At 49.0% G+C, this 25756-nt stretch overlaps 1 protein-coding gene across 1 annotated transcript in view; it reads right to left on the minus strand.

Moving 5' to 3' along the window:
• Positions 1–25756, minus strand: part of SLC17A7 (solute carrier family 17 member 7) — a 386211-nt gene that overhangs the window by 216238 nt on the left and 144217 nt on the right. Inside the window, exon 2 of the mRNA XM_078650978.1 lies at positions 1802–2054. Within this exon, the coding sequence (XP_078507104.1) occupies positions 1802–2054 (253 nt within the window). The remainder of the gene's footprint in view (positions 1–1801; positions 2055–25756) is intronic.

Raw genomic sequence — 25756 nt, forward strand, 5'->3', positions numbered from 1 at the left:
TGGTTCGATGGTTGGGTGCGTGGGTGGGGCGCCGAAGCTGTTGTGGATGTCGGCGATCTTGCGGTGGAAGAACGAGGCGAGGGAGTTGCAGAGGTCTTGTGACGGAGTGATGTCGTTGGTGCCGGTGCTGGGGTTGGAGAACACCTTGACGATAGTGAAGATCTCTTTGCTGTCGTGGGCGTTGTTGTCCAGTCGTTCCTTCAGGGATTTCTTCTTGGTGGTGCGGATGAGCTGGTGGTGCTTGCGGGTAGCGTGTTTGAGGGCGGTCATGTTGTCGGTGGTCCGGTCGAGGAGCCAGGCTTTCTCGAGGGTGCGGCAGGTCTTCTTGGAGTCCTTGAGGTCGTCGGTGAACCAGGATGCCTTCTTGCTTCTGGGTCTGCTGGGAGGGTTCTTTAGTGGCGCGAGGTCGTCGGCGCAGGCGGTCAGCCACTGTGTGAAGTTGTGGGCTGCTTCGTTGGGGTCCGTTGTGTTGGCGGGTGGGCTCTGGCTGAGGGAGGTGGTGTGCTGGTCTGCGGTGATCTTGCTCCAATTCCTGTGAGGTACCTGTTGCGGGTGGTGGTAGGTCGTGGATCTTTTGAAGCTGAAGTGGACGCAGCTGTGGTCGGTCCAGTGGAGTCCGGTGGCGTGGCTGAAGGTGATGTACTTGCTGGAAGAGAAGACGGGATCAAGCGTGTGGCCGGTGTAGTGGGTGGGGGTGTTGACCAGTTGCTTGAGTCCTGGTTGGCGAGGTTTTCCAGCAGGGCGGTGGTGTTGCGGTCCTTGTTGTTCTCCAGGTGGAAGTTGAGGTCCCCGAGGAGGATGTAGTCAGTGGAGGGCAGGGCGTGCGGGCTGATGAAGTCTGTGATGAGTGAGAATTAAGTAAGAAAGGAAAGAAGGGTAGGGAGCACAGTGACCTAAGAGTTACAAAACAATAAACAAGATGGAGCATTGAGGTAGAACATTAAGGGACTGGTAAATTGAAAGGTATTTTCAATAAGGACAACATGGAAGTAGGTTTTAACAAGTGGGGAAAGTGAGCAGATACAAAAGAGGTTTAACAAGGCATTGGTGTAGTAAGGGGGGGCAGACCGCCCCAGGTGGCACGAGTTTTGGGGGCGGCGACTGGCAGACCTTACCCATGCTCTTACCTTCAGCTGTCGTGGGGCAGCGGCCGCAGGAATAACCAGCACCCTTCCCTCTCTTAGATTAGCCGCCGCTGGCAGCAAACATAGGGGCCACCAGGGGTGGGCTACGGCCTAGCTATGCCTTTGTAGCAAGGTGATGAATTAGGTTAGGACTGGATAGATAGAAGGGATGAACGGTAGGACAAGGGTGCATGAGGCATTGTAGAGCTGGTGTGTTACAGTATGGAGATTAACTCATGTGCACAAATGGAGAAAATTGTAATTTAGTATATCAGAAAGAAATGAAGGGAGGAAGTGGGAAAATGTGTGAAAGGGTTACGGAGGAACAGAAAAGACAATTAAAATCATAGAAATAACAGGGACTCAAAGGGTATATTGGGCAGAGGATGCGATGGATGGGACTGCCTGCCCATATGGGCTTGTCTCTCTTACATATATTTGTTTGACCTTTATAATAAATAAGCTGATATTTTGGTTCTGAATAATATGTCTCCTTCTGAGACTGCTTTGTTAGCCTCAGTGCATCGCAAAATTAGGGTCTTCCTTATATATGCCCTTGTTCTCCCTTATTGACTGACATATAGAATGATACTTCATGTCAAGATCATCAGTTACCTCTATAAAGTCCGTTATAGTTCAGCTTGTTATCTTTGCACTATGTGCCATTGAATTCTTACCTCTATGTGGGCAATGTCTTTCTCGTAGACGGTGTTGTTATTGACCATGCTGACGATGGCCACGCCCAGGTTGCAGCGGATGCCAAAAGAAATGCAGAATCCTAGACCACTCATGATGGCGATGATGTACCGACGAGGGAGCCCGAAGCAGGTACAGTCCACGAGTGGCTCTCGCTTTTCCTCTGCAACCACAGGTCTTCCTTCCTCAGTGAGCTCGATGGTTTCTCCATGCTTTTGCCTTTTCTCAAGCACCCTAAAGAGAGCAGGTAAACAGAAGGATGAGGTTGGCTCTTAATTTTGACATGAAACAGGATACAAAATTAGGGCACATTGTTTTCAATTACAGGTCCTCTAAGATTTTATACCTTTGTGCTTTTCACAATGAATAGTCAAGTAGCACACCGAGGCATGAGTACTAACACCAAGCTTCTTCTCAACCCCACAAGTACAGGAATCCAGAGAGATCAGTGGAAAGTAGTGATCAGAGATCAGCAAAAGGATGTGATCCAGTTGCCCAATAAGGGCAGATCAATCGAGTATAGTTCCCTAACCAACTTATCAATGTAGATATTGGAGGAAGAGTGGTTACAACACTATTGAACTTGGGTTGCTAAATGAAAATGGGGTTGTGTCAATGGAAACTTTGAGTGTCTAATGCGAGAAGAGGATTTCTTGTTTCTTTATTAACTTTCATGTCGTTTGACGTATACGCATTAAACTGTTAAGAAAAAATAAAACATTCCTCAACTTTGGCTCCTTCATGAAACATTTTACTGATCCTTTAACCACTTTAATCACTGAGACAAGGCTGAACCCCAACTCAAACCCCGACATCGCCACTGCCAGGCCAACATGTACAAAACGATACACCAAGACCACATCAACAAACACGGTGGGATAATTGCCATAATCTTCAAGGAATCCACCACCACAAAAGACTACCCAATGCCTCGCATGGAACACCTCAACTTCCAACTACAAGTCAACGTCAAGACCACAATAAAAGGCAGCCTCACAGACAGACTCCCGGGACCCGACCAGACTTCTGTGACACCATCTCTAACCTCATCGCCCCCCTCGCCATCTACTCCCTCCACTAGGTGCTGCTCGGCGATCTCAATGTTCACGTTGACGACCCAAAGGGTGCCAACTCCACCTTGCTCCTGGAGAACCTCAACAGCATTGGCTTTCACAAACTAGTCATTGAACCCACATATAAAGCCGGACACACTGTCAACGCCATCTTCACCTCCGGCGACAGAATCAAATCTGCCCACATCACAGAGCTTACCAGGACCAGCCACGCCATCATCCACTTTACCATCTTCAATGCCTAACACATCGTCACCAAGCAACTTAGTGCCACCCACTGTAGCAGGGCCAAGGTAACCAAGACCGAATGGACTCAGAGGCTCAGCTCCACATCACTGAAACGTCAGCAGATCTCAACCAGGCCATCTACAACTTACCTGCCTGGATCAACAGAGGCAGCAACAGTGTCACCCCACTGAAGCTTGCAAATACCAAAAAAACATCAAGACAAGCCGACAGGTACACCCCTGAGCTTAGAACCACCAAGCGAAACTGCTACAGACTCAAGAAGTGAAGACACATCACCAAGGACCCCTCTGACAGATCTGCTCACTAGGCAGCCCTCAGCAACTACCAGCTGCACATCAAGGAAGCCAAAAGAGAAGCCATCACTAACCGAATCGATACCGCAGTCAACCACACAAAGAAACTTTTCAAAATCATCAAGGAATTCAGAGAACACCATCTACCCATCCCAGCAACCCTGCCACACCCTCTCAGAATACTTCCACGGCAAGATTGCCACCATCTACAACTTCAACCCCCAACCCACTACTCTCAGCCTCAACAACCTCAACCAACCAGCGAATGCCAGCCAAATGATAACAACCTGCTCTCCACTCACCACTCAGACCACCAAGACCATCATGTCATCCATCCACTCCGGGGCTCCCACCGACCCTTGCCCCCACCATCTCCTCAACATTGTAGGCAAGATAGTCAGCATAGAACTTACCAGCACCCTCAACGCCTCCAACTCCACAGCGACCTTTCCAGATGGATAGAAACACGTAGAGGTCAGAAACCCCGCCAAAAAGCGAGAGTACTCGAGAAAGCCATCAACCAAGAGTTCACGATTAACTGAAACAAAACCACCTACTCAACGCCTCAAAATCAGTATTTTAGGCCTACCACAGCACTTAGACCGTACTGATTGCCGCCACAGACGACATCAGAATGCTCCTCAATTGTGGAGAGATGGTGGCCATGATCCTCCTGGACCTCTCTGTGGCATTCAACACCCTTTTCTACCACATCCTCATCGCCAGACAGCACAACATCGGCAAACAGCTACATGCCCTGAAGTGGGTCACCTCCTTCCTCTCAAGATGCACTCAGAGTATCCATCTGCCTCCCTTTATCTCTGCTCCTAAGGACAACATATGCGCTGTGCCCCAAGGATCATCCCTCAGCCCCCCCTGTTAAACATCTACATGAACCCCCCACAGACATCCTCAGATCCCACAGACTCAACATAATCTCCTAAACTGATGACGCTCAACTCATCCTCTAGTTTACCGAAAACTCCTGCAGTACCAAAACCAACATCCACAACTCCATGACAGGCGCAGCCAAATGGATGAGAAACAGCTGCCTCAAACTCAACACGGACAAAAGAGAAGTACTGATATTCCGAAAAGACACCTCCACATGGGACCACGACTGGTGGCCCGCAGAACTCGAACCTACACCCACACTAACAGACCATGCACGCAACCTCGACATCATCCTCGACAACCAACTAGTAGGAGGAGCAAGAGAAGCAGGAGCAGCCGACAAGTAAACACAGTTACCTCCTCCTGCTTCCAAACCATGTGCATGCTCCGCAGAATCTTCAGATGGATCCGATCAACACCAGAAAAACCATCACACAGGCCCTCGTCACCAGCCGCCTCAACTATGAAAACGCCCTCCATGCCAGAATTTCCACCGAGGTCCTCAAACACTTCAGATCATACAAAATATCGAAGCCAGACTCATCCTGGACCTCCCAAATGGACCCATATCATCCCTCACCCTAGAGACCTTCACAGCCTACCCATCCAGAAGAGATGCCAGTTCAATATAGTCATGCACACATACAAGGCTGTAGACAATCAAGGATTTTCCTACATCAACCATAGACAGAACTTCCACCTGCCCGCAAGACACCTGGGCTCTGCCTCATTTGCCCTTGCACACACACCTGCATCCATCTCAGCCACAGCGGGAGCTGCTCCTTCTCCTATATTGCCACCAAGACCTAGAACAACCTGCCCCTCCTCCTCCGAACAGCACTCTTCCAGGAGATTTTCAGATTGTGACTCAAGACATGCGTCTTCGACAGAGACCCAGCTCATTCAGCACACAGATATCCCTAGGGTAGGAAGTGTTGCACTATACAAATACTGATTGGATTATTTATAATCCTCGTTAAAACCATCTTTACTCCTCCCTAACCCCCTCCCATTTAGTAGGTAGTATGCCCTCTTTTCCAAACACTACCCCTGTCCCTCTCACCTTTACTACCAAGGGCCTGGTTACGATGCCGGATGGACCTGAGTCCGTCTGACATCGATCTGGAAGTGGGACCAACCGACCTCCTGACGGCAGTCCCAAACCAGCAATTAGGATGCAACTGATGACTGTTCGGTTGTAATCCTATTCTTTACAATGGGAGCATGTGTTCCAAACCGAATGCATTCTCTCATTGTAAAGAGCAGAGGTGCAGTTCATCCCTGCACCCCATGGCAGGCCACCGGGTGCAGGGATCAACAGGCTGTGATTCGGAGGCCTTGCACCAAAGTGGCCCTGCTGGGGGCCCCCAAAGTCAGATTCCCACAGCCTTTCTGTGTCAGAAAGGCCGGCACAGAAAGGCTGCGGGAATCTGGCATCGTAATCCCCTTTCATCAGTCGTTTAGCAGAAAACAATCACTTTCATGCTGTAGAAAGGGTTGTACCATTCCGAGAGCAAAGTCCTTAGTGCCTAGAGGCACTTTATGTTGAGAGATTTGCGCTTTAGAATTCTCTTAACTCACACACTCATTTGATTAAATAAGTCCTCAAAACATTCCAAATGCCAATAACCATCATCTCAGACCCATGACTGAGAAAATGTCATGGAGCCAAATTGGAGATATCTAGTATTAGTGAAAGCTGAAAAGCTTTTTGAATCCCTAAATAAACCTTATGAGAGGAGCTGCTGTACTTGAGCCATTCTGTGGAGCTGCAGTATTCTCTGACCTGTCCCAGGACCTGCTCCTATCTCAAGCCTTTCCATATCTTCGAGTTCTGCAACCGAGTGCTACTTGCCTCTTATACACACACAAAAGGAAACTTAATGCCATGCTTACAACTAAGTACACGATAAATCCTGAGTTAAATTGCTTGATCAATCTTTCTCTCACTACGGCCACTGTGCCTATAGCCTGGACACAGGCCAAAATTGTCCCACTGTTGAAAAAACGCACGCTTGATCCCACCATCCCCTCCAGCTATCGACCTATTTCCATCATTCCTGTTGTTGCAAAAGTATGTAAGAAATTGGTTAACAATTGTCTGACTATGTAGAACATCCCGGCTTGCTCCAATCAGCACAATCTGGCTTTAGAGATACCTACAGCACTGAGGCGGCTCTGGTAGAAATTGCTGAAGCCATTCAGGAATCTTTACATTCAGGAGGAAGGTCAGCTATGAATTTGTTAGACCTGTCAGCGGCGTTCGACACTGTGCCACACTCCCTGCTCCTGGACCGTCCCCAGGATATTGGAGTAACGGGGAGTGCTCGAAGGTGGCTGAAATCCTTTTCTTGAGGGTAGAACGCAATAAATCTGGCTCCCTCCTTTTTCATCCTTTGCTCGGGTAGTAACCACGGGAGTTCCACAAGGGTCTATACTGAGCTCTCTTGTTTTAAACATTTATGTAACTCCCCTAATACAGATGGCAGAGGAGCTCGGGCTAAGATCATTGCCTATGCTGATGACACCCAGCTCCTTTTCACGTGGAAGAAAGACGACTCCTCCACCTCCCTAGTTAAAGCCTGCCTATCAGCTGTCTTTCGTTGGCTTTACGCTGCCCAATTAAAATGCAATATGGAAAAAACTGAGATCCTTCTTTTCGGGAACTTCCCCCTCTGTTCTGGCCAGACAAATCTTCCATACCGACTTCCGAGGGCCAACCCATGAAAAATGTAGGGATCTGGTTTGACAAGAAACTGAACTTCTCTACTCAGATTAGGAAGCTTATGGGTCTGTGCTTCGGTACTCTGAAATCCCTATAAAAGTTCCTCCCTCTTCTCCCTATTTTGGCAAGGGAAACTGTCACCAGTGCGCTGGTATCCTTGTGCCTTGATTATGCCAACGCTTTATACGTAGGTCTGCCCGGCTATTTACTGAACAAACTGTAGGTGGTGCAGAATGCCGCAGCAAGAACACTTCTCAATATTCCCATAAAGACCAGTGTAAGACAACACCTGCGTAACCTGCACTGGCTGCCTGTGATGGAAAGGGTGAAGCTTAAATCCTTGGTCCTGGCACATGCAGCTCTCTATGATTATGGTCCTGCTTATTTGAGAAAGCGCTTCAGGTTACTAAGTCCCTAACAGACAACTGCATTCAGCCACGCATCTTCTTGCCCAAGTCTCAGGATTTCGCCTTAAGAGAGTTGGAGGGAGCTCTCTGGCCTTCAGGGCGGCTTCAGCTTGGAACTTTCTTCCTTTTGACCACACACAGCATTCAGCTTTGAACCTTCTTCCTTTTGATCTCCACAGCATTCAGGATCCCAAGCTTTTTAGGAAAAGGCTTCAGACCTTCCTCTTTATTTAGCCGTATCTCTCTGCCTTTCCTTCCACTAGGCTCACGCCGGGACACTCTTTTAAGTAGCTGTTTGCATTATAAATCCCCCATAAACATAAACATAAAGTTGTTCAGTGGGCCGGCACCTAGGAAAGTTTCCCTTCTATCCTGATCCCACATTAGAGCATTAAACCACTAAAGACTTCAGTAGACACTTAAGCGTCCATTCCAGCTCAGGTGAGTTTCAACCCAGTATGCAGATTTTGACGGCTCTCTGCAGCAGACTTCTCTGGCTGAAGCACGTTCATTCTGCAGTTACAGCGGATTTCTTAATCCCCAAGAGCCAATGGCTCTTGTTACTGGCCCAGTCGGGATTACTGGAACAACAGGAATGAGGTCCTTAGACATTTTTCTTGAAGATTTTTCGACCGCAATAGAGTTTAAAATCTCCAGTAATGAACTTCAATGTTATGATCTGAACAGTAAAATCCCAGTAGCCTGATTAATCTAAGTCAGGCTATTATTGTGCAAATTCCATGCGGTTTTTTTCTCATGAAACATAGTTTTCATATGGGAATTTCCTCAGTCTGGATTGTGGTAATCCAATTTCTTCAACATAAAGTCCTGTGAAGGAAATTACAAGTATTGAAGAAATCATATAACCACTCTGTTTGGGGGTGGGAGGTGTTATATGTTATTACCTTTTTCTGAATGAAGCGGAATCTTCTTTACCACTGGAGTTGTTGCAAGTTGTGTATGTTGCGCCTTTGGATAATACCTCAAGGATAGGACTCAATGAGAGTCGCACACGACAGGCACCTGTATTTTTGTTTACAGTTGGCCACGGTGAAGATAGTTCGGACTACAGACTAACTCCGGGATGGTTGGTACCCATCTGAGGCAGCAGGGCACCCTGGTTTCAGGTTAGGATGCCACCTGACCTTCTGACCATGATATTATGGGAGTTTGCACGTTCTAGGGAGATGTTTCCAATAGTTCTGAGCTCAGAATGCCCCGTCCAGCCAACAAATCACACCCACTAGGACTAAGAAGACAGGAAAGAACCCTTTATTTCCATTGGGTCTTATAAAATAGTGGCTCCTCAACCCTCTACAGGCCTGTCTCATTTCCATCACTGGGACATGGGACCCGGTCATCACTGGCATGGGTGGGTGTCTCTGGGACAGATTCAGGGATAGGATGGGATCACAGATGGAGCAGTGCAGCTGTGATTTCAGCAAGTTCTCAACTCCCCTGTTATGCAGTTGTCAGTTCTGTCTTAGGTTCAGGCCAGGCCATCTATGCTGAAGGTCGTCAAGACTCATGTGTAAGTTCTCACCTCAATTCAGTCTTCATAGAGGTTTCAGTTGGCTGCCCTTAGAAGAAATGCAACTTCTGTCCTCAGTAGACAATCTAGTACCTCGTCCTTCAGGCAGGGTAAAACCTCATTATCTTCTCCTGTGGATCTGCTCCCTTATACCTGATGCTGCAAAGCATCTTTCCGAAGTCAAGATGATTATGAAGTAGGGCCATCTCGAGACACTCATGAAAGCCATACCACAAATGTGTGCCACCTAAAAAAAACATAACCTTGACCTCCTATTGTAAAGAAAACCTTCATTGGTGTTTTCCCTGTCTCCCTGCACTAAAGGAATTAGTGGCATGTCTGGTTGGCAGCATGTGGACAGAGCACAGGATATGGATTTCAGGCAGCTCAGAATCACAGTTAAACCTCTTATTTCGGCCCATTTTGCAGGACCTAGGATCAGTTCCAAAAACAGGCAGACTTGGGAGGCATCATAAGTGATACCCAGACCACTGTTTTTTGTAACAAGCAAGCTGTCCTTCATGGGAACACTGTTTATCCAGTATTTAGTCTCCATGCTCAAGACGCATAAGAACAAACATACAATATGAACTTGGAGGAAATGAAGGACAACAATTCTAGGGGTGTGTACTGATTTCCGTACGGGGTTTGTAGGCTGTGTCCCAGAAATGCAGGTAAAAAAGACCGACACCTTGCATTGGTTAAGAAACGCCACCAAGTGCTTCTCTCTACATCATCTGGCTAGATTGCAGTAAACACTAAACACTAATCACTATGGATGAGTGTACACTTGAGGACAGGCGCGCAACACCCATTGGGCTCACAGGGCTTCAGCCCCCCCTCCCACCCACCCCTCCCCCCCGTTGTGTGTGTCAGCCCGGGCGGAGACAGCTTCGCGGGCTGGCGAGCATCTAAATGCAGCCGCACCGAGTACTTAACAGGTCTTTAAAAGACCATTTACTTGTAAATGAGGCTTTTGTTGTCTGTTCACCCCTTCTTTTAGCCACTCTGTCTACGGTTGGTAGAAATAGGCCCCCCCGAAATATTTTTCAGTCCCCCCCGAAATTTGGCTCTAGTTGCCCGGCTGCTTGAGGAGAACCCTCAATCCACCACAGCCTTAGACAAGATGCCCCCATATCAGGGGTGCCACGCATATGGTGGTCATGTTGGACACCCCCACCAGCAGGATTGGGGGTCAGTGATTGGGCCTCAGGCGCGCAGTCCGACCCGGGAGCGGTTTAAGCGCTTTTGGGTCACGTCCATTCCAGTTAGTGCCCGGCCCCAGCCATAAAGGGGGCTGCCAAGAGATATCTTTTCTGCTTGCCGCCCCGCGGAAATGACGTTGTGCTCCCCCATCCGGGGCACCCAAACCACATTTCTTTGTACTGCCTACCATCCCGTGTAACAGCAGATCGTTGTGTGGTTAATTTTCTCCTGTCTCATGTTTTCAATATTTTTTCTCTTCGAGCTTAATGTGTTTTAAGTTTGAGTTTTTTGCTAGCTCTGTTTCTTTTGCATCAACTCTTCCTTTGCAGCAGTTTTGCGTTTTTGTCATATTTATTATTGTATCTTAGGTCGGCGGGTGAGGTCATGATTAGTGGGGCACTTCAGGTCCATAGAAGGCCTCCTTTTACTTGGGATAGGTGGGACAGCGGTCTCATGGGCCCTCCAAAGGGTGCTTGCAGCATGACGGCTAGGGACTGCGGGGTGTGGGAGTGCTCGCTGCCACACAGGCCTTTACGGCCAATCCCAACACGGCAGCAAGCTAGCACAGGCCCTTTGAGGATAATGGGATATATAGGGTTCCTAAGGTGTTGCCAAGGTAGGGTAGGAACCTGGTGGGCTGATGGACCTCCTGCACAAGTTTACTCCGGGGAGGGATGCAAAGGGTGTGGGCCCCTCCCGCTTAGGGAAGGGTCTACACAAGTTGACAAGTCATGATCTCACTCATAGGCTCCACACTAGATACTCAAGGAGAAGGCTAGAAATGGTTAGGAATTCCTATGTATTAGAGTCTATGTTAAGGTTAACCATCCATCAAAAAATTGGAAATAATTCTGTGTGTTGTTTTATGGGGTTTCTACATGTAATTTTGTAAAGTGATAATGGTACAGTTTTAATGTGAGATTTTTTTTGTTATCATAATAAATACGGCCTGAGGTTTAGGACCCCTACCCAAAAGTTTAAAAGTATGGTGTGTGCTGTGTTTAGCAATGGGGGATGATGGAGGTACAGGTGGAAGGATCCATGTTTATCCATTTGGGGGTGGGGGGGCTAAGTCTTGGCCATACTATGCCATAGTGCTCCACTGAGGAGAAATAGGAAAAATTAAGTATCGCTGGTCTTGGGTCCACAACAAGAGAAAGTCAGAGAGGGCCAGGATGGCACAGCTTTCCTCACAGTGCAAGAAACTTCCATCTCAACATCAGCCTGTTAGCAAATGTCCCCATTTCAGAAGATACCACCTAGCCTCTCATTATTTTTAAGGATTTATGGTTATGTGGGTAAGGTGTGAGTCAGCAGCTGCTAGGAATACTGTTTAGGTATATCTGCTACTCTGACTGCTTCGGAAGTTCCACATCCTAAAATTTCATCTCAACTCATCTCTTAACACTTTTATTTAGATGTCAGAACATCAAGTCCAGTAATCTCCAGGGGATTTTCCTTTCCTAAACCCTATAATATCCCATATAACTCCATGCAAAATGGATTAGATTGAGAGATCTCTATGTGCTTCGCAGTTCCTAATCATCTGCTGACCCACTTCTCTGCTACGCAAGCTACTGTATGTACTAAAAGATGCGTGCCATAGAGCAGTGACCACCGCTGGAAATAAATCAAATCTTTTGTTGCAAGGTGGGTATTTGTCTATTTCTATTTAAAGTGATCCCTATCATGTTATTTTCTCTGCCTCTCCCTGAAATTCACAGTGACCCTTTGACCTATCGAAGAGAGGATACATAGGCAGCAGCCAGCAGATCTCCATAGTGGCAGTGCTCTCGAACCATACGTTGCTTCTATAGAAGTTATCCCTGGGCGCCTAACCACAGAGGCTTCTTGTAGATGATAGTCAAGACCACATGCAGAAGCACAGTGACACGATCGCAGCCACATGAGGAGTGGCACTCATGCACAACAGAACACATTTCCACATAAGCCCTACTCCCCACCCACACCCTTCCAATCAGATTCAACTATGAATTAATGTAAAGTGCTTGTGTTCTATCCCTTACTCATCATCCATCCACTGAAGCCTTGTCACAGCAACTGATGTCATGATAGGAGCATCACTCTGGTCGCCACAAATGACACCAAAACATATACAATATAAGGCACGCTGTAATTCAGCTCTCTTCCAACCACATGCCCCCTTCATCTGCTCCTCTCTGGCTCCACTTCGCTCAGGCTCCCAGACTCCCCTGTGGCCAATCCAGATGCTGCTCTCATGCTGCTGGCAGCATGAGAGCAGTGTCAGGTTTCGACCGGAGCGCCCTGGATTTGCGCTCCAGGAGATACTAGGAGCCTGTGCCTTCTGTCTGTCTCCAACCCGGCAACGCAGCTCAGGTTGGAGACATCTCAATGCGCATGTGAATTTGGCCATCCTAAGACGGCCGGCCAAACCCACATGCACACTGACAGCAGTGCCCACCACTCCCCCTTTTTGGCTGCCCCGACAATGGCCCGCCCCCAAGACTTGTCCCTTAAAACTTGAAAAATAAAACAATAGTAAACCTGTTTTATTATTGTTTTATTTTTCAAGTTTTGAGGCTGCTGGTTGGGGGTCGATGCTCCTCCACCATAGCGGAGGAGCCACCACTGTGCAGGACAATACAACATCTCCTTACACATTTCCCGGTCATGTTCTGCTTCAAACAACCTGTGAATACTATTAGTACTGTGGTAGGGAACCAGTAATCTCACGCTCTTCATGTGTCTAAATAATCTAACAATTTAGCATAAACTCTGAGAACTGAGATGCCTTCGCCATGATATTTAAGAGGGATAAGCTTTATCACATATATGTATTTTGCGTGATAATATAAAGTACTGTTAGAACATTTCAGTTTTTATAGCACCGCTGAATATTGTTACACAGTGCAAGTATTACTGATTTCATTGACTGCAGCACGTCCTTGAAGCACCCTTGATTTCTGTGTGCATGGCTCAGAGCTCAAGAGAGGTAAGTGTAGTATTCTGCCCTTGTTATTATTATGTGATTTACACTTCCTGCTCAGCCAGTGTTTGTGCTGTGTGCTCAATAGAATGTTGGAGTCATGATGTTCCTACGAATGTTGGGAGACTGTGAGGTGAAGTGACAGTTGAGCATGGGCTGAGCAGCAGGCTGGCTGCTCCTCGTGGGGCTCCCCTTTTCAACTCAACTACCTGTTGTCTGGAACTATTCAACACGTTACCTGCTTGAATAAATTATCTTTAATTACATCCTACCTGCATGGACTTCCTTACTACATTTATTTTGGCGATGAGCTGGTGACGAACCTACGTGTTACAAGCGGATCTCAGGAACCTGGCATGAAAAAAAAGGACCTGGAGATGGTGCAATCTACAGAAACTACAGTGGCAACAATCACAATTTTCAGAAGAGGAGGTATCCACAAGAAGGTAACAACTACGAACAAGAAACATGCATTTTCTTCACAGAACAACAATCACGATTACCAGGAAGAAACAAGAACTACACAGAAAGAAATGAAGACAACAAGAATCAAGAAAAGATGAAGCACTACGTCACTCAGCCCCCCCAATGCCCAAAACATCAGACAGCCCTGCCCAGGCATGCTCTGCTCAACTGGTTTACTTTCTTTGGACTGTGTATCTTTCTACCAGTGATCCTGTCACCAAGACAATCATTATTCTGCTTATCAACATGGCTGCAAAGTTTTTCCTCTTCCATCAATCTTCATCAACAAGTGACGCAGCGCAAATGAAAAGGGGGGGCCCTCGGCCCCCCCGCACGCATGGCGGCGCGGCGACCGCCTCACCTCCTCTCCCCTCGGGTCCTTCGACGGTGGGGGCGTGCCCTGGGGGCGCGGCCCACCGCCGATTGGCCGGCGCCCCTCCTGACCCGGATTCAATGGACTGGTTCCGGGTCGGGGGGGGCGGGCGTTAGGAGGGGCCACCCGGCCCCTCGGGAATAAGAGGTAGGGAGCGCCCAGGAGACCCCCTTGTCCCTGGACGCTCCCTCGCTGAACGTTGTGCCCCGCGTTCGGGGCTTCTTTGTTTAGTAATCTCTCTTTTATATTTTTCAGGTGTGCGTTTACCGTGGAGCGGAGCACGTGGAGCGGAGCAGAAATCGGACATTCGGAGCCGCCGCGTTGGGGACAGCCGCGTCATAGAGGAGCGGGCTGTCTGTTTTAATTATTTCCGCTTGTTTTCAGCGTCGTGGAGCTAGGGCGAGGCGAGGAACATCGCATCGCGGGTTGCGGAGGCGGCGACTCATCGAGGAATCCAAGCCGCGGGCTGACGAGGCGTGGTGCGGCCCCTTACGGAGGTCGGAGAGGTATCGTGTGGGGACAGGGGGTAGAGGCGCGGACTCCACAAGCGGAGCGGCCCGTTGTGGAGGCGCAGGAGGTATCGTGTGGGGACAGGGGGTAGAGGCGCGGACTGCACAAGCGGTGAGCGCGCTGTTCGGAAAGGGGAGATAAAGAAGCTGGGAATTGCGGATGCATTCTGTGGCTCTGTTGATTTAGAAAGCGGGATAGTTAACAAAGTACTCGGACGCCCCCTTTCTTAATTGTTTGGCATTCGCGCTCATTCTGTGGCCGTCCAGGTAGTGTAGAGACAGCGGGGTAATTTTGAATAGGCAGTTGTTTTGGCGCGCATTCTCACTCACGCCTAAAAGGAAGTTGAGCAGAGTCCCCAAGTGAATATTGCACAATTGGTAGGAACAATTAAGATTGTTACACGGCTGCCCTGTATTTATGAACAAATAATAGGGTTTCATGATTAGAAACAAAGTACAATTGTACAGGAAAGCGGGGTGTTAGTAAATGAGTGACCTGTTGCTCATAATCATTACACAAGTGTTCAGTACAGTGCGGTTCTGGGGTGCATTGTTTGCCTGGTCTTGTTTATGCGGAATATTGTTGGGAAGTGAGCTGATATTGATTGTTTTGTGGTGCACAGCACCAGGGAGGTGGACAGGGGGGTTCAATTGTATTTAAACTTGGTTTCCCTAAATCCGTCCCTGTTTCATTACACTGTGCTAATACAAGTCTCAATTGCAGGCAATTCAACGACAATTTTGGTGCGATTCTTTAGCGGAAAGGCAGTCAGCGCGCAACGTGGTGTCGACCTGGACCGCTGATCTTTATCGCCGGCGAGGACGCAGGACTGGTCGGTACGAGGGGTACGGGGGGCCGGCATTCATCGCTCCTGGTGGCCGCCGGGTGGGTCTACATTAGGTTTACTCACCCCTTACATAAGCGGACAAGCCGCTGGTGTTGCGGTCGCCGTTGCATGGTGCTGAAAGCCCCCTGGTGACCCTCCATCTGCAAGGTACACACAGTTGACCTGTGAGGAGCTAAGAGAATAGGCAGCAAGTGTTTTTTGGTGTAAGCGTCATGCCAGGCCCAAGGGGTGGAAAAAGGGGGTCCAACATGGAGGCTATGATGCGGGCTATGATGCGGGAGATGAGCGACATTAAGCAACAGCTAGGACAAATCAAGGAGCGGGAAGCTCGGTTGGAGGACAGAGAGGGCGAGGCACCGGGCCCGTCCGGGAGACCGATCCGCAAGAGGGTGGCACCAGTGCCAAGAGGGGAATTTGTCACCCCGCAAGGGAAACCTAGGTCCAAAAGACCCAAGGAGGCGGTCCCCACCCCAGGCCCAGTGGATCCGTTACCAGCCGCCCCGCCCGCGGTGGTCCCACCCCCGCATGTGCCTACACCCATTGCCCCTGTGGTGCCGGTGCCGGCAGGTCAACCAGTAGACGCTGGGTCTGCTCCCGCACCGGTGCCCACAATCCCGGGTACAGGCGGGCCACACCCGGCGCCCGCCCTGCCAGCTGTGCCAGGACCACTGGGCATAACCCCAGTGGTACCTGTTGTCCCGGGGGGTAATGTAGATTCAATGCCGCCCGAATTGTTAGCTCAGTTAACGGCCATGATGCCATGGCTCCAAAAAGGGGGAGCCTTCCCGAATTCTGCAGACCATGCGGCAGAGGCGGCAAGGTTTGTAGAAAAGATCAGATCGACACCGGTCGCCGACAGTGTTGCATTGCCAATTTCTTCTCCCCTTGCAGGTCTAAGTGTTCCCCAGCCGGACGGAGTAAAAGGGCAGCCGCCCCCGGTGCCCGCACTTGGTAAGGAAGTGGCATTGCCGCTCTTGGGGGACGGTGTGATACCTTCCAGGAGCGAAAATCTAGCTCAGCATGTGTCATTAGCTGTGAAAGAAATGATTTGGGCTGATAAATACGTTTACATTTATTCTTTATTGTTGGATAATAGGGAAATGGAGCAGGCAAAAGCACTGAAAGAGTGGATGCTCCCAAGTGAATGGAGGGCGCAATGTACTAGATTCAGGGTTGAGGAAAACCTCAATAATTGGATGCAAGCATGGGCTGTTTTCACTGCAATTAAGGCTGAGCGTCCCCCAGATCTGCAGGCTGCATTGGCTTGCTACTCGAGCAGGATTGTGGGGTGGAGTCAACAATATTCTGGGGATGCATGGAAGGGTTATGATGTCAATTTTAGGAAGGCATTGGAATTCAATAGATCGTTGCCATGGGACTCGGTAGATTCCTTGGCTTGGCACAAACAGTTCTCTGACACTGCACCTCCCCCTCAGTTCGGTGCGGCCAAGGTGTTCACTAGACCGCAGCAGCCCTTTCGGCCCCCCCAAACGAGCGAAGTACCTGGGAAATTTAGGGCAGGTGGGCCAGAGAAGAAAGGGGTGTGCTGGGATTTTAATAAGCGTACCTGCACAAGGGCCGCGTGTAAGTTTAGGCATGCATGCGCCTCCTGTGGGCACCCCTCTCATCCAGAAACTACCTGTAGGTCCAAGCAAGGTAACACAGGACAGAGGGGTAGGGGAAAGCCACTATAAGTCAGACAGGTCACGCCCCCCCACTCCAGTGGATGTGGTGGCAATGATTCCATTGTTGAACAGATACCCTGACCACAAAGCGGCCACCCTACTCCAGGAGGGTTTTTCTACAGGTTTTAGGATCCCGGCCGGGGGATACACAGGCAGTGCGCACTGTAGAAATCAATTATCAGTCACACACAATCCGGCTGTTGTGGCCGCCAAAATTGACAAGGAGCTTTCCTTAGGCAGGATATCTGGCCCTTTTTCCGCAGTGCCAGTACACAATTTTGTGTGTTCCCCACTGGGAGTTGTCCCCAAGAAAGAGAAGGGGCAATTCAGATTGATTCATAACCTGTCAGCGCCTAAGGGGGCCTCACTGAATGATGCCATTGACGAAGGTATCTGTAGTGTTAAGTACGCCTCTTTTGATGAGGCTGTTACCTTATTGCAGGCCGCTGGACCCGGGGCGCTGATGGCGAAATCAGACATAGAGTCCGCCTTCCGCCTCCTCCCAGTCCACCCGGCGGACCAACATCTTTTAGGTTTCACCTTTAGGGATAGGTTCTACATGGACAAATGCATGCCTATGGGTTGTTCTATTTCTTGCGCCTACTTTGAGATGTTTAGTTCATTTCTTGAATGGGCCATGAGACAAGTGACGGGCCATCAAAGGGTCATGCATTACTTAGATGATTTCCTCTTCCTCGGTACAGCGGGTTCTCGGGAGTGCGCACTAGCATTGCAGGAATTTTGCGTGCTCATGCGGGCTTTTGGGGTCCCGCTTGCGCCTGGGAAGACGGTGGGCCCGACCACCTGCTTGGAATTTCTGGGCATCGAGATTGACTCAATGGAGAGATGTTTCAGACTACCTAAGGACAAGGTGTGCAAATTCAAGACGTCGCTACAGTTATGCCTCCGGAAGGAGAAGGTCACTTTGCAGCAATTACAGGAGGTGGTAGGGCAACTGAATTTCGCACTAAGAATCATCCCAATGGCTCGCCCCTTCTCTCGCTCCATCGCGCACGCGATGAAGGGGCTGAGGGAAAAGCACCACCGCACGCGCCTATCGTCTGAAATTCGCCAGGATATGCTTATTTGGATGGCATTCCTGGAGGATTTTAACGGTAGGGTGGTCTGGCCCGACCCGCTCACGACATCAGCGGAGTTGGGACTATGGACTGATGCGGCCGGTAGTGTGGGCTTTGGTGCCATCCTAGGGAATAGGTGGGTCGCTCAACAATGGCCAGAAGAATGGAACACATGGGGTTTGCTCAGCAACATTGGCTTCCTGGAACTTTTTCCAATATGGGTGGCACTGATGGTTTGGCCCGAACACCTATGTAACCAATCAGTGGTGTTTTGGTCAGATAACATGACAGTGGTGGAATGTATCAATCAGCAGGGGGCGCGGTGTCCTTTCATACTTCGTCTGATCAAAGAGATTGTTCTGCGGTGCCTTAAACTGAATGCTAATTTTAGAGCCAAACATGTCCCTGGTGTTTTAAACAATGCTGCTGACTCCCTTTCTCGCTTCAAAATGCAGGTTTTCAGGGAACATCTCCCCACAGCAGACCCCTCGCCAGCACACTTCCCAGCGGTACTTTGGCAGATTGGTGCCCCAGATTACAAGACCTCGTGGTCGCTAGCTTAGCACCCAGGACCAAGACGGCGTACGAAGGGGCGTTTCTGTCTTATTGTTCTTTCTTGGGGCCACAGTGGGAAGTGCTTTGGGCGAAGGAGGATGGGTTTGCAGCCTATTTAGAATGGATGCACAAGGAGGGGCGCTCAGTGGCAGCGGCAACCAGACATAGGGCAGCAGTGTCATTCTTCGCTCAAGCTAGGGGCTTCCGGGATCCCACCAATACCTTTATGATACGCAAGGCTTTAAGGGGATGGCGCCGTATTCAGGGACACCAGAAGGATAAGAGGAAGCCCATGGGGTTGGCCCGGCTAACAGCCTTACTGGGCACGCTGGAGATTGTGTGTAACTCAGAGTGGGAAGTGCTTCTTTTTAGGGCGGCATTCTCCCTGGCATTTTATGGGGCACTGAGAATTAGTGAACTTGTGGCAGGATCTAAGTCTGACATACTAGGTGGCTTGCAGAAGGCTGGGGTGACGATAAGGGGTGACACCATGTGGGTGATTATCCAGAAATCAAAGACCGATCAGGAAGCTAGGGGTCACACCATAGTTCTGCAACGGGCCCCCGCCAACCCGTGCTGCCCGGTGAGGCACGTGGAATCACTCATGGGATTATTGGTCGGTTCAGCAGGCAGGGCGTTGCTTTGTCACGCTGACGGGAGCCCCTTGACCAGGTATCAATTCAGGAGAGTGTTCGAAATAGGGGTCACAAAAGCGGGTCTTGATCCTAGAGATTTTGGATCTCATTCCTTCAGGATTGGGGCAGCAACTGAGGCGGTGGCGGGGGGCCTCCCAGTGGAAAGAGTGAAGACAATTGGGAGGTGGTCGTCAGACTGCTATAAACGTTATGTTCGGATTGACATGCTATGATTACCTGTCACTCACGCTTGGTCTCTTTTTCCGCTCTCTTACAGTTTCTCAGACCTGTTACGCAGGGGAGGAATCTGTCGTCGGGCACCGCCAATATTCATCGGCACGGAGCGGCGAACAGGAAACAACAAAGAACAATGTCTGGATTGTCGGTCATTCATATGTGAAGCGAGCGGAATGTGTCTTCCTGTCAGGTGACAAGAAGGAAAGGGCGGCACAACTAGGGTTGAATATCACGTTCTTTGGCAGAGGAGGGTTGTGTCTTCACGAGTTTAGGGGATTCTTCCAAGGGCTGTTAGCACGCCAGCGGGCTCCACCGTCAGTGGTGATACTTCACCTTGGGGAGAACGATTTGGCAACACTGGGCAGGCGCATCTTGATTGAGGAGATTATCTCAACAGCGGGTTGGATAGCTAGGACCTGCCCCGGGTGCACACTAGTGTGGTCACAACTAATACCTCGACTTCAGTGGCGGGGGGGTCATTCGGTCAGGGCGTTGAATCACTCGGTAAAGAGGATCAACACACGGTTGGATAGGTTGTTTCGAACCCCCGTGTTACAGTCAATACCTCATGGGTGCATCTGGGGTCAAAAGTATTACTTGAAGGACGGGGTTCATCTGACAGAAGGGGGTAATGTCCTATGGGCTGACAATATCTGGGCTTGGCTAGAGGGCTGGGGTAGGAGGAATGTGTCCTTAGGCAGGGGCTAGAGGGGGAGGCCAGATCGTCGGTTAACAATACTGGCCTGTGGCGGTAAGGTCATTATCGGTGAGCACATATTTGAGGTCTGAGGGGGCGGGCATCATCCTATGGAGGTTCCCGCCCGGGGGGAGGGGCCTGCGGGCCACTCCCAGTACTCCAGGGGCAAGGTAATATGCAAAGGAGCGCGGGTAGGAGTAGTTCACGCTTTCCTTAGGCTGGTAGCCACCCCGCGCGCGTGGACTCATGACGCCACCGGCGCAGAGTAAGGGCCCTCCTTTAGTGGGTAAATGGAGTTTGGGGCGTAGACCGGGCAATTCCCGGGGTAACACTGCGCATGCGCACTTCTAGGGGGAAGGCGCAGCTTGTAGGACCTGACACCGGTAGTGACCCTGCCATATGGCCAGAAATGTACAAAAATCAAGGTAGGATGTTTAGCTTAAGCTAGGAACAACTTGTATTAGAGTTTTGTTAAGGTCAGGCTCTCAAACTTGTTGATAACGATTGTATAAATGAATGTCCTGCTGATTTTTGTATTCATTGTTGATTATGCAATTAAAACCCTTTTTTAATTTCATACTTTAATAAATACGGCCGGGCGACTAGCGCCCGCCTTCCAAAAAGTAAAACACGTCTCGTGTCCACGTTCCTGGGTGTTGGGTGCCGGATTGGGGGGGAGGCGGCAGCTAGTCGCTGACCATGTGAAAAGGGGGGGCCCTCGGCCCCCCCGCACGCATGGCGGCGCGGCGACCGCCTCACCTCCTCTCCCCTCGGGTCCTTCGACGGTGGGGGCGTGCCCTGGGGGCGCGGCCCACCGCCGATTGGCCGGCGCCCCTCCTGACCCGGATTCAATGGACTGGTTCCGGGTCGGGGGGGGCGGGCGTTAGGAGGGGCCACCCGGCCCCTCGGGAATAAGAGGTAGGGAGCGCCCAGGAGACCCCCTTGTCCCTGGACGCTCCCTCGCTGAACGTTGTGCCCCGCGTTCGGGGCTTCTTTGTTTCCCACCCACCATCCCTTGGTACAAAGTTTAAGCAGCGTTATGTCCGGTTTAATGGTAAGTTTCATATGTATGGACCGCGGGAGAGAGTAGGCTGTTGTTGTATTTTGTGATCTGTTGTCAGGACTTTTTTCCCTTTATAGAAAAATGATATGTGAAGTGAACTATATTTGAAGATATGTGTCTTTAGGCCTTTTTTCCCTTTTGTAGATATACGTTGATATTGTGATTTTGAGTAACATGCGTGAACCGAATTGTAATTTTATGCCATGTGTCGTTAGGCATTTTTTCCCCTTTAGCTATGCGTGGATACTGTTATTTATTAGCCAGTGTAGTTGTCCTTTAGAATTTTTTCCATAGGTCGTCGTATTTATTAGGTATGGGGCATGCGGTAAGGTCATTATCGGTGAGCACATATTTGAGGTCTGAGGGGGCGGGCATCATCCTATGGAGGTTCCCGCCCGGGGGGAGGGGCCTGCGGGCCACTCCCAGTACTCCAGGGGCAAGGTAATATGCAAAGGAGCGCGGGTAGGAGTAGTTCACGCTTTCCTTAGGCTGGTAGCCACCCCGCGCGCGTGGACTCATGACGCCACCGGCGCAGAGTAAGGGCCCTCCTTTAGTGGGTAAATGGAGTTTGGGGCGTAGACCGGGCAATTCCCGGGGTAACACTGCGCATGCGCACTTCTAGGGGGAAGGCGCAGCTTGTAGGACCTGACACCGGTAGTGACCCTGCCATATGGCCAGAAATGTACAAAAATCAAGGTAGGATGTTTAGCTTAAGCTAGGAACAACTTGTATTAGAGTTTTGTTAAGGTCAGGCTCTCAAACTTGTTGATAACGATTGTATAAATGAATGTCCTGCTGATTTTTGTATTCATTGTTGATTATGCAATTAAAACCCTTTTTTAATTTCATACTTTAATAAATACGGCCGGGCGACTAGCGCCCGCCTTCCAAAAAGTAAAACACGTCTCGTGTCCACGTTCCTGGGTGTTGGGTGCCGGATTGGGGGGGAGGCGGCAGCTAGTCGCTGACCATGTGTGTCCTGCCTAAAATACAGTGTTTGCTGTTGGCTACAACCAGCCTCTGCATTGCTCCACAGCTGCTGCCTTCTACTGAGATGGATTTACACCAACAGTGTTAAGGTTACACAAGTGTGGGTGTTTTCACGTCTCTACATTACCTCTGTGTTTCGTCAAGACAACATATTGTCTGAGATTTATTTTCTACGAGCGGACTCGGATCGTGCCTGTTACATAGGGCAAAGACGTGACTGACTTTCTATCCTGACATTGCAAGAAATTTAGCGCGCCTTATTCCAAGCTTACATTATGCTGAGTGGAACAGTGCTGGTGAGTTGTTTGTCATGCTGACTGAAAGTGTTCTTGTCACCGAAGGTTATACTGTGACTGACTTTCAATCTGCATCGCATCAAGCTCAGACATTACCATCACTTCAGAGAGGGCAGTCGCCGGTCATGTTCTACATTTTCTACATTTTCCGTGGTCTCTTTGCTGCCAGCTGGAGCGTGCTGCATGTGTAACCCTTACTCTGTGGTAAGTTTTGTCGGCACTTTTACCACACATCAGTGGGGCTGTTGTAACCGTTTATTTGACAGTTAACCATGTGCCATACATTTTACCTCATTCTGGCTGCCGTGCGGGACTCCTCGAAGATCTTCTATTACATCAGCCACTTCACCGCGTCAGAACTGACTTAGTGACACAGTTTGGAGCACTGACGCATCGTGAGCCACCAGGACTTGCGCACCGTACGTGCCACCATCTTTTGGTTGGCGACTGCAAGCAACCCGCAGGACCCAGATTCCACTACCGTTTTACCCTCCTGTACAGCACTGTGTTCACATTGTTTTTCGTGTCTTCCCAGGAGGTCATCAATGCTGGTGGGTGCATTCTGTTTTCTCTTCGGAACGTTGGCATTTCCCTAGTGCTCCAATGAGGTCTCTTAAACAAAAGGCTTCTGAATATAGCAGTACTGTAGTGTGACTGTTCTTCTTGGTCCCACTACAGACTCTCTATGTACTGCCTTTCTGTGGTTGAGTGCCACTATCCCGTTTGACTGCCACTACAATTTGCCTGTATCCATGGATGTTTCCAGTGTGTGACACAGGATTACGGTGACACACACACCTTTATCTTTGACTGTCAGCAAAGATTAATGTGATGCAGTAATCAAGCCAATTGTATTATTTGCTGTGTTAACACCATATGTACACACATAGGGGTGGCAATGGGTACTATCCCCATTTGCTCACTACACACTTGCCTACAAGGGCTACATGTTGTGTTCAAGGTCTCAGGGTACACTCCTTCAGGGGTTCATTGTTTGTTTTACATGTGTACTATTGAACTCTTTATTTTTCCCTACACAGGGATGGCAATGGGTTCTAGCCCCATTTGCTTATACATGTGCCTACACGGGCAACATACAGTTTCCTCCCTTACACAGGGCACTGTTGCATGGGTATCAGACCCATTTACACAAGCTAACCACCCTTACGTCTAGGGGAAGGTCATTGGGTTTCAGTCCCATTTTTTGCTTAAACTTCTACCCTCACACAGGGTGTGTCTTATGGGTTATAGTCCCATTACTATATTTCACATTGTGTGACCTCTACATGGGGGTTGTCCCTACACAGGCTATCAGAGGCTATCACATCATGGGTTTTAATCCCATTCACTGTCATTTTCCTAATTTGTCAGGCTTACGTAATTTTACATTGTTGAACATACTACGTTATTCTCTTAATCATTTTATTATCATTATCAAAGCGAGGGGAGTAGACATATACTCTTTTATATTTTATTCTCTCTTTCTCTGTTTTCTCGCCTGTTCAGTTCTCCTCGTGATGTTACACATTGTTTGCATCCTTGGTATCTGGGCTACTATTGGTTGTTAGTCTTCCCTTGTCTTCAGTTTTTCCCTCATTGTAGTTTCTACCTATTTCTTGCCTGTGTAGGAGGAGATCCTTCCATGTCCAATTCGTGTGTCTCGGGGAAGTCTGGTGTGTAGGTCGTGCCATGCCTTGTCCTTCCTTCCTTGCTTGTCTGCCTGGCCAGTGGGTATGTTTGGGGGTAGTCTTTGGTGCATCTATGTCTTCCTGTTCACTTGTTTATTTTGCATTATCACTGTTTTTATCTCCATTCCTACTGTTTGTTGGAGAGTATGCATCATTTCTATTCATGTTTATTTACCCTTCGATTTGTCCACATTTTCCTTCACCTATATATTCGCTCTCTCCTGTTCGGTCACTTCTTTGCATCCGTATTGTATTCATTGTTGGTGAGTTTGGGTCTTTCACAGTTGTGTATACTTATTCTTTGCTTCCTCCTCGTCTTCTTCCACCTGTCTCTTCGCTCTGCCTTTCTTGTTCTCTTTGCTCTGACATTTATTCTGTTCCATTGTTGTTCTTCCCAGTTATTTCTTCCTTGGTTCACTCTCATTACAAATTATTCATATACAGGACTTGTGCTTTTCTTGTGTAAGGAAAGGGGATATGTAGTATTCTGCCCATGTTATTATTATGTGATTTACACTTCCTGCTCAGCCAGTGTTTGTGCTGTGTGCTCAATAGAATGTTGGAGTCAAGATGTGCCTCGGAATGTTGGGAGACTGTGAGGTGAAGTGACAGTTGAGCATGGGCTGAGCAGCAGGCTGGCTGCTCCTGGTGGGGCTTCCCTTCTCAACTCAACTACCTGTTGTCTGGAACTATTCAACATGTTACCTGCTTGAATAAATCATCTTTAATTACATCCTACCTGCATGGACCTCCTTACTACAGTAAGCTTCTGTGCTTAATGCAGGTACAATTTAGTTCCCTTTTTTTTAGCTTTATATAGCACGAAATAGACCCAAAGGTATCAGAGCGCGTTACATGAGCACCAGTAGCGTTACAGACAGGCACATTAATTTTGTTAGGCACGAGGAGATTAAGCAATTTGCCCAGTATCACAGGATGTTGAGCGTACCTGCCGAGACTCATACCCAGGCCCACAGCTTCGAGGTCGACCGTTCTAGCCGTTATGCCACATCCTCTCCCCAATTATTAATAGTTGTTGAAAATAATTAGGTGAGGGTACAATTCTCAGATTCAGGCCTTGAATAAGTAATCAGGCCAAAACGTGTTTTGTGGTTAGAATGCTTCTTCAGGGCCATATGTGCTGACAAAAGTGTCATTTATTAATTTTGTTGCACTAGTTTCTTTGATTCTGGCATTCATTAACCCTCCTTAAACTTTAGTGTTTTACTTAGTAGTTCGGCCTAGTGCCTCCTTTATAATTGATGCATGCACCCTCGCCTAATTATTTTGAAGAATATGTGTGATTGTATACCTGACTAGACAGGCTGGTAGAAACTAAGGGCGTCATTACGAGCTTTAACGCAGCGCAGCAAGTCACTTTGCTGAGCTACTCACCGTTGAAAGCAAACGGCAGGTAGGTGCTGTATTTATGATATACAGCACATTCCTGACCTTTCCCATTGCGCTGGC

This window comes from Lissotriton helveticus, chromosome 7 (genome assembly GCF_964261635.1).
Source record: "Lissotriton helveticus chromosome 7, aLisHel1.1, whole genome shotgun sequence".
Lineage (NCBI taxonomy): Eukaryota > Metazoa > Chordata > Amphibia > Caudata > Salamandridae > Lissotriton > Lissotriton helveticus.